Source organism: Blennius ocellaris (genome assembly GCF_963422515.1).
Source record: "Blennius ocellaris genome assembly, chromosome: 11".
Lineage (NCBI taxonomy): Eukaryota > Metazoa > Chordata > Actinopteri > Blenniiformes > Blenniidae > Blennius > Blennius ocellaris.
Window position 1 is genome coordinate 22,074,108 of NC_137660.1, and position 14,168 is coordinate 22,088,275.

At 41.4% G+C, this 14,168-nt stretch overlaps 1 protein-coding gene across 1 annotated transcript in view; it reads right to left on the minus strand.

Moving 5' to 3' along the window:
• The window catches only part of fa2h (fatty acid 2-hydroxylase), a gene marked incomplete at its 5' end in the record, with an annotated part of 35,993 nt that extends 22,704 nt beyond the window's left edge, over positions 1 to 13,289 (minus strand). Inside the window, one exon of the mRNA XM_080505262.1 lies at positions 13,008 to 13,289. Coding sequence (XP_080361388.1) covers positions 13,008 to 13,289 — 282 coding nt within the window. The remainder of the gene's footprint in view (positions 1 to 13,007) is intronic.
• Positions 13,290 to 14,168: the final 879 nt, after the last annotated feature.

Below are 14,168 nucleotides of genomic sequence, written 5' to 3' on the forward strand. Positions count from 1 at the left end.
GTGAATTCCACTGCAGAGGAATCGGGGCAAGTCTTTAAACATCTGGCTTTTAAAAGCAAGATGTCTGAAAAAGGGGGACGTGATCTAAGACGGGGGTCGGCAACCTCAAACAGTCAAAGAGCCATTTGGACCCGTTTGTCACTGAACAGAACACACTGAGAGCCGCACCCCATCTGGGCGTCGCTATAATGTTATTAAATTGGCGTGGTCTTTCAACGAGGTTCAGACGCTCCTCTCGGTAACAGGAGAGGAGGAGATCCAGCGGGAGACGGACCCTGCAGTTCAGATTGAGAAAGTTTTCCACTGTGTCACAGATAAAGGAAGCTCGCGGCTTCGGACACCCGCAGAGCTCCCGCAACTTCCACGTTCTTCGCACCGCTATTGTTGCGTAATGACGTCATGACGAAACTCTGATCACTCCCCCTGATAAAAGAGATTCTCCTAATCAAATGTCATAGGTTCAGGTCATACAAAACTCAGCTGCAAGACTTTTGACAGGTTCACCCAAAACGGCCCACATCACCCCCATTTGATCAAATCTTCATTGGCTCCCAGTCAAATTTCGAATTGACTTTCAAATTTTAATTCTCACTTTCCGGGGCGTTTGCATGGTCAGGACCCTCAGGCTCAAAGCTCGGCAGAAAGACAAAAAAGCCGCATACGTCTCCAGAGCCACGGATTGCCGACCCCTGGCCTAAGAAATGAGGGTGGAAGGGACCACGTGTGAGTGTGTGTGTGTCATAAGACTCTAAAAGAACCAGTCAAACCTGAATGACCAGGACTCGAGACTTCTCTCTCTCTCTCTCTCTCTCTCTCTCTCTCTCCGTCTCTCTCTCCCTAGTCCATATCTGTTGTAGCTTTCATTGTGTGCATGTGTGAAGAATCAGAGGCTCTGTGTCGCCACCCGGCTTGTGCAGATAGTGTCGTGTTACTGTGCACAAGGTAACAAGTGAGGTTGGCACCCGAGAACCACACGGCGAACTCCCTCCATGAGCTGGCATGCCCCTGACCACGCTTATGTTCACTTTTATTCATGAGAAGAAAGAAAAAAAAAAAAAATCTTTAAAAAAATAACCGCTGGCTTGAAAAAGATCAAGAAAATCTGGACATAAAAAGAGAAATTAATTATTAATGAGAGTTTTTGAAATATTTCTTGACCTGGACCACCTTTAGGCGCAAACAAGGTGACGGTATCCATAAGGTTCGGTTCACCTCCAGTGTTTGATCAGTGAATAACCCGTGTACACACAGGGAGAACATGCAGCAACGACTCAAACCGGGTATTTTGTGTGTGTGTGTGTGGGGGGGGGGGGGGGGGGGGGGGGGGGTGTGATACATGAGTGCTGACGACTCCGCGTCTCCACGTATTTTTTTCCCTGCAAAATATCACTTTACACCAGAAATATATCTTGTATTTTTAGAATGGAACATGAAAACGTAGCTATTGGCTAATTTAAATTAAAATACAAAATACAGTTTAAAAAGAAATGGAACATGGTATGACAGGTTTACAGTGTACGCAGACAGGATGTGTTTTGAAACTGAAATCGATATATCTGTGAATGAAGTGTGATGGAAATTTATTTATAGAATATAAACAGAGTTTGTGTCACTGTGGTTTATTAGCAGAGCAGCAAAAGTTTAATTTAGTGTTGCTGAACAAATAAATCAAGACCACATTAATTGTGTTTATGTGTTACAACAAAGTAATTAATTATTAATATTGTCTGTTAATATGTAATTTTCCTTATACGTTTATCAGAGCTATGTTTCTGCATAGGTAATCTAATTCTAATTGTTTGTTTTAGAAAAACGCATCTATGTTTTGATTGTGTTTGGTTTATTATGGTATCGTTCATTATTATATGATACTTTTTGTTGACTTATTTTATTGAACAAAAAGTTAAAATAGTTTAAAATATTGCCCAAACCCTAGGAAGATTCAATTATTCTTTTTTTTCATGAGAGTGATTTACTCTCGGTTCCACTAAATTCTAACTTGTGTGTTCCTGAGTGGAGTTTATACTAATAGATTAAGCTACAAAGTGCAATGTGATTTATTACATCTTAACCCTCTGAAAGTAGTTTCTGGTCTATTTATCACACTTATCTGAATACTCCTGTTTCGCACGTGATGCCTCCCATATTGTTATTCTAGTAAACCACCTGCGAAATGCATGCATTGTGAAACTGCATGTGGACTTGAGCACACAGTATGTAGGCTCTTTGCAAGTCAGGCAGTCGGACTTTGGAAACCATAAGGAGAAAAAAGTTTAGGTTTTTGTCTTCAAACGCACAGAAAACAAGTAATTAATAGCTAAAAAAAAAAATCAAAAACTCACCTACAGATGCATAAATCTACTTAGAGTAACTATGTAGAAACACTTCATTGCTGGCCAGGCTGTTGGTTGCCCAGGTAGCCGCCCACACCGATTCATTTCCCATAATGCACCACTCACTCTTGTTTAAAACTGTGGAGCTTTTTCACCAAATTCCCCAAAGACTTCAACCTCACACACACACACACTTTATATTCATTACGCATGAACCTAAATATTTCATCCTTTTGTTTTGGTGACGTTTTTGGGGAGGATTTATATGCAAGGTGTGATTTGTGTTTTGGTGCAAGGAAATATTTTTTTTAATGAAAACTCAAAGGGCAGTAGTTGAAATCCCACAGCTGATGAAGCACCACCCTTGACCTCCATCAACTCCCTGGAGCGCCAAAATATTCCTAAGCATCAGCAGAACTCAGACGAGTCAATGCAGGAAAAGGAATTAATTTCACTCATACATTAGCATTGGCCCATAAGAAAGAGCAATCTGTGGCCTGCGGGCTACATAATGCACAGGTTGGCCATAAGCCAGAAAAATCTCCACATGAGCATTGCGATCAAAAGTAAAAAAAAGAAAATTGAATTGGCTCCAGGTTGTAGCCGGACTCCCGTGAGACTTTTTGATAAATCAATTGTGGTTCCGCAGCGTATGCTTCCATCCCCCTTCACCACCGGTCCATCTCGTCTCCACCTTCCTCTACTCATCCTCCATCCTTCTTGCTCTTCCAGGTGTGTCACCAAGCGGGAGCCAGCTGAGGCCTGCACCTGAGCACTAATTGCTGTGGCGGACGTCTCCATGGCAACAAAGGTAAACAACGAGCCGGCTAATATATCACCACAGTGATGAGCTCAGTGTGGCTGTTAGGCTGGAAGAGGTGAACAGCTTTGTCGGAGGCGGCGCCGCTGAATAATCAAGAAATCTGAACTCGAATCTGCAAAAGCGAGTTTATTTTCACCAATGTGTACAGCGTACAGCCATCTTGGATTAAAGGTAAACATTTGTCCTCTGATAAGGACACGATGTCGTTGCGGAGCAGAAAAAGATGAAGCCTATGAAAGTCTGCATTCCTGCACTCCACCGGCCCGACCTGGTCACCCTCCTGCATTCCAGCCACCGGACTTATCAACATCAACCATTGACACTAACATGCTTCGCTCTCAGTACCAGTTTCTTTTTTCACTTTTCCCCCTCCAAATTGAGCTATATGACTATAGTTATTGATTATAGGTAACATGGATTGGCTGAAGCGCCCAGCAAGACTGAGTAAGCAGTATAGAAGGATGGATGTTTAGAAAGCTGTGCTCCTGAGAATAACAGGGGAAAAATGCAGTAAAAAAAACAAAAAACAAACTCCCCTATTGTGACGATGCCCCGCCCTCTTCCAGATCCTCCATATGCTCAAATTCTGCCAAGCCTCTACATACCATCTCCTTGTCCATTCATTCATCCCTTCATTCATTCACACACTCCCTCATTTGTGGCTCTCCTCACGCAACAATGTGTCCACTATCCCCTCCAATTCACGACTCCACAGCTCCATCTCCCCGCGCACTGCAACTGACCTCCACATTGAACCACTGCCTTGACGAAGAGAAGGAGTGAAACGAGTCATGGGAGGAGTGAAACCAGACTGAAAAGGATGTGTGGAGGGTTGTCGAGTCATACGCTAAATAGACAGTGCTGCTTCAATTCATCAGAGACAGTCGATGGCCGAGCAAACAAAGTGTGATTAAAAGGACAAGTCACTCTATCTTTACTCAGAAATGTGCACATTAAAATTTGGTCATGTACCATTGGGAATGACAGCCGCTTTTCAACCAGCACTTTGTGTGTCCATCATTGGGATCACACATACCTTCTAATTGTATGTGAATGACATCCAGTAAACCTGGAGTCTTCCCTCTGTACACCACTGAATTTTACTACCAATCCGATTGTTATAGTGTTTTGGAGAAAAAAGAACTATGCCAAATGTGATTTATTTTTTTTATTTTTTTTAACCCATACTGTCAATTGCATTAGACTGATGTGGTCACATGTGGCTTGTTCATATATTTTTAGTCAGCTGAAATGTTTGCTAAAGCAAAAAAACAAAATGCAAGAAATGCAACAGTGTTCGTGTTATTATGGATGTAAGGTTGTTTTTTGGTTTTTTTACATTGGATAGTCCGAGACTCAGTTCACTTAGGAAGGAGGGGAGCCGAGAATTTTCACACCTTCATTTGGTTCATCACATTCAGTTTTGAGACCGGACCAAACCATCTGTAAAATGTCACGCGATTACAGCAGCTGCTAGTTTGGCGGCACCGTCACCTGAAACAAACACTGACCACAGAGGAAGTAAATAAGAAACACAGCTCATTAATTGGTCCAGATCGTAACTGGAAGTCGCACAACTTTAGCCTGTGGTGGCTCGGCTAGTTCGCTACAAACAACTGTGATATAGAGTCTCCAGACCAGATATCAATAAACGCCTTTTACACTACTTCTTCCTCGCTACTCCACGTCTGTGCATGTGCATGAGCCATTTTCCAGGAGAGAACAAATGTTACAGGACTCCACGTCATGTCTCCTCAACCCTCAACCCGCCTGTTCGAAAATCCGTTCAAAAGAGGACCGGTGTGTTGAAGGGGACCAGATTCCGCTTGAAAAATTCTTATTTGGTATAGTCAAATGTGGTTTTCTTGCATATCACAAAGGGTTCTCTGCTGCAAATACATCTCAGTTTAGTGCAGTCTCCCGTTTTACATGTTGCTCTTTTAACAAAACTTACATACATCAGACCTGCAACGCACACTCTCTGCACAAAAAAGCCCAGATGCACCAAACGGCTTTACAACTTTTGCCAAGCTTTCAGTCTTAAATTCCGCCAAGATAAAAGGCACTTTGACTCCAAACTAACAGAAGTTCATCCGGACCTCAAAACGGTGCCAATTTAGACACGTCATCTAAATTATTGTGCAAAATAAAGTATGGAATATGCAAAACATGAGCAAAAAAGGATGAGACGTCTTCCCCCGGGGAGTGACGTGCTGAAGAAACTCCCTCAACATCAAAGGGCTGGAGGAACTGAAGGACGGAGCCACAGTCCTTTTTCTCCTGCAATCTTGACCGTTGGGATAACAAATAGTTGTTTTGAATAAATACAAATCACAAGATCAAAACTGTTCAAATGGTTTGTTAGCACAATATGCTCAGGTTTACATTAGAAAAGTCATACGGTCAGTTCACCGTTACAGTTCGGCTCAATGTGGAATGTGAAAAACTAACTGGTTTAAATTTTCGTGGTTAAACTGGAATTCTTCGAACACTGGCTGTGAATGGAATAATTCGGCGTCTATTACAAACCTGTTCAATTTGTTGACGGTGTAAACAGCCCCTCTGTTTGATTGTAAACCAGCTCCCTCACACATGAACACACACACACCTTCTAACACACACACACACACACACGCACACGCACACACACACGCACACGCACACGCACACGCACAGACGTCAGCTCCTGCCATAAAATCCCATAATAAAGGAAAGGGAACACACTGCTACATTTATGAGAAGTTACGATCTACAAGGAAAAATATGCTAATTAAAAGCGTCTGTATATTATGTATGCTAATAACAGAAGTTTGTGTCTTGATCTCTTTTTGATACAAACTTAGAAACGTCCTCCTGATTTGCTCTTGTACAGGGAATAAATGTGTAAAACACAGGAGTTAAATTGCATTTTTGGGGAGAGGGTTCATTTCCAATCCAGCTCATGACTTTTTTTTGATACTTTCTTACTGAATTAGGCATCCATCAGTTGAGGAAATAACACTCATGGAAACAAATGGAAATGAAAAACAGACATCAATTATATACTTGCAAGGGTGTAATTATATGTCAAACAAAAGTTCCTCTAGTGCAAAATTGACATGAAATGAAGGCTCACATTTATCATGGAATGTCTTTAAACGTCGACATTCCAGTTTATACCACAGATGAGGTTTTAATAATAATAATATTACTTCTGACCAGGAAATTTAAATCAAGATTAAAATCAGTTGTTCCAGCAGAGACAATTCATATCTTTCATTCCATTCTTGTTTCCTCAACAGAAATCAGCCACAAGAGGCAAAATATTGAACAGTTAAATTGAAATTGGGTGGAATTGAATGAGATTTCAATTGGAGCTGAACTTGGATGAATTGGAAATGTATTGACGTGGTACAGAAGCTCTATGGATGAAATTTATTTGAATTTGCAGTGATTTATTTGTATTCAACCTGAATTGAAATGAATTAAAAGGGTACCGGTACTAGAATTTAATTGCAAAGTATGAATTGAGTGACTTTAAATCTGTTTGCATTTTCCCGCATGTTGATTTTGGAATGCAAGTAGGATGGGAATTGAAGTGAAATTGACCTTATTCCCAGACTGCATGTTCCTGCACAACAAGATAATCATAATAAATGAATAACAGTATGATTTCAAGATGCATGTACTTCAATGCTACTTCATACACACATTTTATTTTGTATTTTGAATTGCTTATTGCTGAAACTAATGACACTAATTTCACTTAAACTTAACTTTTACTTGCAATAGAGCATTTATGTTTTACTTAATTTCATTTAAAGAAAAGAAGGGGAGGTCACATGGAGACCTTTTCCATCTTCTACCAAAAATATGTTTAAATTCTTTTGTACAAATGTGAGAAATGCATATTTTCTTGTTCTAATTTGACAAAGATCAGCAGCCACAGTTTTTGGATCCCATACCTATATATTTAAGGTTTTTGGTTATTTAGTATTTTTAAAGTTAAAAAAAAAAAAAAAAAAGAGTGTTTTCTATATTGAACTTTTTGCCCTGAACATTACAGAAATGACATGAGAAAATAACCTGGAGACACTTGTAAAACTCTCTAAGGGCCATGCTTGAGCACAAATAGCACAACTGACAGAGAGCAAATGGATCAGAAAGTTCTGTTTGTGCGTCTATGATGCATCTCCATCATGTGTGGATTTCATAGAAAAACACAGAAATATGTGAGGTTTAAGTCCCATTTACAGCAGTTTGCATGATGCAAGTGGAGGCGGAGCAGAGGGGGAGAGCGCAGCATTGGGATGTCTCTCGAGTCTTCCCGAGACGTCATCGGCCCGGCTTGGAAACACCAGAGGAGGGAGACACCCATCCAACTAAGACCTGCACACTCTGTCCTGCTTTCTAAGGGCTGGTGTTGTGTAAATAGTGATACATTAACGTGTGTGGCTGTAGTAACGCTGCATGAGAATATAGTTACTTTATTAATCCTCTTGGGGAGATGTACTCAGAATGGCAGGAATCCAATGCAGAGAAATGACCTTCATGGATTAAACAGCAGGTTTTCAACAACTTCCTCAGCCTAAGACTTCTTTACACAGTCAATCAGATTGATTCGTACCAATGGTGGCCGCTCGGTTGCCTGGAGCAAATTGTGGTTCAGGGTCTTTCCCCAGGACACAAGAGATGGATCTAACTTTCCCCTCTTAACTCTATTGTTTTTCCAAAGATTCGAACCAACAAACAAGCTCGCTTCTCTCAATCTAAGACCATTTCCTTAATGTAAGTGATGTAGGGAACGGTGATATTAGTGATGTATATGAGTGAGGAGTTATCTACTGCAGGAGAACCCATCCACATGGAGATGTTTCCGTGTACAAAATGTTTTCCAGACACACAAAACTGCATCACAAAATGTCTTTGTCCACAAAAAAAAAAAAAAAAAAAAAAAAAAACTTTGCAGTGTGGAGGTCAGGCCTGAAAAAACAGAGCCGAGTGCGGGTTCCTTGTTCTCCAGCCGTACCTGCAGGGCAAATTATACAATGGCGATAATTCATTCACAACTGGAATGTCTCCATGACTCACACGCTGAAATTTGTCTCATGACCTTCACAACTGACCAGTAATGAGCCACAATATTATATTATCTAACTATTTGTGGTCAAAGCACTTCACATGAGTCATCACATTCATACACCACTGGAGGCTGCAGCTTTGGAATGTGGGCAGACAATGATGGCAGGGATGGGAATCGAACCTGCAACTCCTGATTGTGAGACAACCGCTCTAATGCGTTCACACACGCACATACTGAACAGTGTAGGTGAGGATCTGTGATTTACAAGGCCGATGGCAGGTTATCATTATTGGTTAACTTTGGCTTTAGATTAGATTAGATTCAACTTTATTGTCATTACAAATGCAACGAAATGCAGTAACCATTTATTAAACACCCTCAAACAACTGAATGCCGTTAGGGTGAAAATATGTGCGAGTGTATAAATCATGGGAAAATAATAAGATAATGAAATGTGTTGAAAAAGTGGTTCATGGACCAACCAATGTTTTACTATTGTGGTCCCAATAAAATCTGTGAATTTATTGATTTTCTCAAAGGACTTCCAAAACAAATCATTAACATGCTATTGAGCGACATTGTCACAGAGTTTACATATTTAAAAAGAAAAAAAATTGTAATACAGGCTCGAGGCTTTGGAATACACTCTGATGTTCAAAATGACATCAAAACATGTTGAAGGAAACCATAATAATATGTTTTGCTGAATCGTAGAGAGCTTATATTTAGCAGGTTGTACATCGAGGAGAGTCGCTGTTTCTTTCAATGTTTGGCTTCACTATGAAGATTTGGCAAGCAGAGATCACAGAGGAGGTCTGGAGCCTTTCTTAGACGCAGTCTGAGAGGGAAAAGGTGACGAGGCACCGCACCACGTGAAGGAGACTCGTTTTAAAACATGAAATTAATATAATGTGCAATAAAATAATCTCAATACAAGATCTGATAAACCTGTGGTCCACAACGGTAACCTTTTGCTGCATTTTCGAGATAAGGCCACAGTTGGGCCAGAAAAGTTTCATGTGTGCCGCCTACATACCATTTAATAACACAAGTCATTTCCTGCCTGGATGAGCTGTTCTAAACATTGTTGTGAATATACAGGGGAAAAACTAGTGGCCAGGTCATGAAAGTGTTTAGAGATAATAGAAGATGTTCGTGTATCTGAAATGGCATTAAAAAAAAACATAACTGTCTTCGCAGGTGTTCCTTTGTTGGAAACAAACTTTCTGTGCCTTCCTAAAATGAAGAACACATGAACATTAAGCGAGTTACACCAAAATGCCAAAATGCCTGTAAGTCTCACTCTGCTGGTCTTGAAGCATATTTTTTTAATGGCTGGTGTACTACTATAGCAAATCGTTCACACGAGCAAATCACTTGACACACAAAGTAGAGTCAAAGAGGCTGAAAATGCAGTCCCATGTTATTGTGTGTTGAGTGCTTTTCTGTCTCTGTGTGTTTGCCCGTGATGTACAAGTGAGCTGCACAGGACGTCTCGGTCTTTCGCTCAATGTTAGCAGATGCGGTTCACTAGCTTTAATAAAGCTGTTAAGGAAGATAAAAGCACAGTGAGACCATTACAAACATCAAATACGTTTCCTTAGTGCATCTATCTCTGGATTCAAAGGCACTGCAGCCATGACGAGACAAAAATTATGAAAAAAATGTATTTAAAGAAAAAGACACGACATAGGAAGGACACTTGAGAGTATGCGCTGATTCAGAAAATTAAACACTGGCAGTGAAAACTGGCAGAGGAAATTCAGATCAATGATGGACATCTGAGGCCCTCATCAAGAGACATTTTTGAAGGAATTCAATGAAACTACAATATTGACCTCAAAAAACGCCCTTCTAATTAATTCTTATTACTTTGACAGCCTTTCAAACCCTCTACTTTTCTGTTGTCTTTTATGAAAATAGGAACTTGGGAAATTATCAGTTGGGAAAATGGTGTTGACATGCAAGGAAGGACATAGAAATCTGCAAATAAATGACTGACCACTGTATCAACCCCGATATGAATCAACACACGGATGACGTTATGCTTGTAAAGCCCATGTGATAACAGTCCCTTCTATGGAAAACTTCATTTTTCTTTAATGAGTGAACTGCTTCCTGATAGACTCAAGGTGTTTTTTTACTAGAAGTGAAACACGGTTTGTTAATTCAAGAGAGCATCACCAATTAAATGTATTTCTCCAGTAAATGTGAGAATGGCACCATTTGAATGACATTCCTAAAGAACTCCTACTTCCCATGCGGAAAGTTCCCAGTTGGAGTTCAGCTGTGATTTTCCTACTTACTCATGAACGCACCTTTATTTATTCATCAGTTCTCCCTCCTATTGTATCCTTTGTGTATAATGAGATCCAAGCTTGTGTCACCGACTTCATAAATACATTGAAATAGGCTCTTAAGGTTTCTGTTTGTTGGCAACTTATATTTTTCTTTTTTTTTTATGTCATCAAAGTAGCTGATGATTCAATCTAATTAAAACATTCAATCCAACAAACTAAACAAAAGCCACCAGAATAGAAACCCCATTGCACAAAGAACATTTGGTTCATTTTTCATGGGCAAAACCCTCATAATGAGCTCATCCTACAAGTGAATGTTACTTAAAATGGAAATAATCAGACTTTGTAACGGTATAAGATTTATTACAAAAACACTGTTATAAGAGTCCAACAGCCTAACAAACAAATTTACTTTATCGTCATTCCGACATGTTAACAACATGAAATGCTTCTCTCCCAGGATCGGCAGTGCACGCATATAAGTTATGAAATATGATAAAACTAATGTAACACAGTAAAACAATATATAAAATGCAAAAATGCAATAAGAAAGGAACATCCCATGAAACTGACCTGCAAAGTGCATAAAAAAAACACAGCAGGCAAAGGGCTGCACATGACATCACGAATCTATCTGTATCTCAATTTAGTAGAAGTACCTCAAATACATCTGCATTGGAAAAGTCAAGGAGCTCCGTGCTGGTGAATTACATCTTAACCCTAAAAGACAACGAGCCATGAGCTTTGCTTGAATAATTTTGCAGCATTTCAAAGATGGACGTGTGCACGTGTTAAACCTGACGAGAGAAAAGAAGAGCTTTGCTTGCAGCAGAGAGCAAAGAGATGGGGATTTACGTTACAGTTAGTTTAACTTTCTGCACCGGCCACGCAGCCAATCAGAAAAAGAGAGAGTGAGCCATGTAAATGTCAGCCATGTCCACAATAGATTTTATGCAAACTCCTTCCTCGCGCTCAGACAGACGAGCAGGAGGCAGAAGACCAGAGGCCAAATCAGGCACGAACTCATCCAACCAACCCAGATTACAGCTCCCCCTCTCCTCTCCCTCTCTGCTGTTTACTGGGACGAGACAAACCAGTTTTCTCCATGTCCCCATTTCCCACACTCCTCTTCGATCATTCATTAACATGGCTGACCCTCCACACCCACCCCCACCTCAACCTCTACAGGTTTACCTGCACACACCCCTCCCTGCTCCTCAGACATTACACAAACTCTGTGTGTGTGTGTGTGTGTGTGTGTGTGTGTGTGTGTGTGTGTGTGTGTGTGTGTGTGTGTGTGTGTATGTGCGCTCTCTCAACACACTACACTTCCTCCTGCACAGACAGAACCATGAGGTGCAGAAACCCTCTGAAACTCAGAACACATGTTCATCTCATCACAGCAGAGATGCAGAAAGTTCATGTTGTCGGTATTATTTACTTTTGAGATCTTTTTTTTTTTTTTCCCCAGACCTGCAAACATATGGAAATTGGGTTCAGACACTAAAACATTTCATCCCCTGGTGTTTGTGTATGTGACTTTCTGCATGTCCTCTTCTGCAATTAAATTCATTGCAGGAATCAATAAACGTTTTTACTGCGTCTAAAGGCCAGATGCACTTTTATAAGGTTATTTACCAGCTATACCATATCACCTGCAGGCCCCTTCCTGCTCCACAGACATTACACAAGCTCGCTCGCTCGCTCTCTCTGTGTGTGTGTGTGTGTGTGTGTGTGTGTGTGTGTGTGTGTGTGTGTGTGTGTGTGTGTGTGTGTGTGTGTGTGTGTGTGTGTGTGTGTGTGTGTGTGTGTGTGTGTGTGTGTGTGTGTGTGTGTGTGTGTGTGTGTGTGTGTGTGTGTGTGTGTGTGTGTGTGTTTTGTGGAGACCTCAATCTGCAGCCACATCTGCATTACAACCACAAATCAAGTCAATTTAGTGTAACTCATCATATTCTTTCAGGGAAAGCATCTTTTAAACTTCAGGTTAGACGACAGGTGGAATCAATACAGTCCATGCAGGTGGGGGAGAAAGAGAAGGGAGTCTCTTCTTCTTTCAACCTCCAGGAAAACGCCCAACTCATGCAGAGGCGGCTTCCCACCTGTTACTCACACAAGCCCCCACCCCCTATCTTCTTTCTACACAGCCTGAACTACTCTGAACTCGAGTGAGAGAAGAAGAAAAAAGTTTGAAAGCTGCACCTGAGGGTTTCACTGCTGATGATTAACCCAGGGAAAACTAAAAAAAAGAAGAAAAAAAAATATATACACACACACCCTGAGGCTCAGCTTGGAGGGAGACCCTTTCATTTACACATGTCAAGCATGCATACAGAGACATTTTAACACTGGGTGTGGAAATTGTGTCATTTTCCTGGACTCCATGAGAATGGAGTCACGATCTTCTGGATAGATCCAAAACAGTGACCCTACAAAAGAGTTGTTTGTTTGCAAACACAGCCCGGAACGCAGCTCGATCAGCGAGGATCTACCTGTGCCTCATCGGAGCCGCTGTCCCGGTCCAGCTCCCCGATGTAGTACTGCTCCATCCACCTCCGGGCGTTCTTGGAGTGCCGGTGCGGGGGTCCCTCCATCGCCCGGCTCACGTCTTTACCCGAGCGGGTGCGTATGAGCGCCTCGCCGCCCGGGTGCATCCGCAGGAAGGCGGTCACATCGTACACCCTTGTGCCCAGCAGCACCCAGCAGGAGTCCTTGGTGCAGTGACGGGCCACCTCCCTCTCAGTGAAGAAGCGGGGGGACGTGGAGGGGGACATCCTGGCGCAGACGGGTGTGATGCGGGCTGAACTGAGCCGAGAAAAAAAAAAAAAACCAGAGAGGCACGGGAGGGGAGCAGAGAGAACGGGAGACCTCCTCAGAGGGCCGTGGACCGACTGCGCCGAGGGTTCAACTTTGTCTTTGACACCCAGTAAAAAACTGCATGAGGGCAAAGACAGCAGGGGCGGCGTCTGTGACGCGTTCAAATGCTCGGAAACGACCGCAGACGCGACACAAACGACTGTCTCAGCTGCGTAAAAGTATACGGAAATATCTAAACGTCAATAATTTGCATTTCTGACGCGTATTTCTATCTATAACGACGGAAATCTGATGTTTAACTGCACAATTACAAACATGAAGGCCGACAAATAATGACAGTGACACGATAATATAACGCGCACAATTCAAATCTGATATAACTTTCTTTCTTTTTTTTTTACACATTTATAAGCAGAATGCAATGTAGTCTAAACTATGACATTCTATTGTTGTATAAAAAGGGACATTAACTAAACTTAAGGGTAAAAACCTTCTGAAATTATTGTTTGTACGTGTTCCATGAACGCACCAGCGCATCCAGACTCACCTGTTGCTCCCCAAACACCATCTATACAAATAACTCCACAAGTCTGGACTTTTAGAGAAACTTATGAACAAAACACACAATTATCTAGAAGGGAGGTGACCACTATAAGGAAATGGAAAAGATTTGATATATTAGTGATATTAGGCAACAATTACGAAGTTACATTATGCGTGTAAACAACAGTGGAGCGGTTCCAAGTTACTTCCTGATCGCTGTGGAGTCTCTGTTTTCCTCTGGGATAAATTAAAAAGAAAAAAAGAAAATTGTTGGAAGTTTACACTGTGAAGTC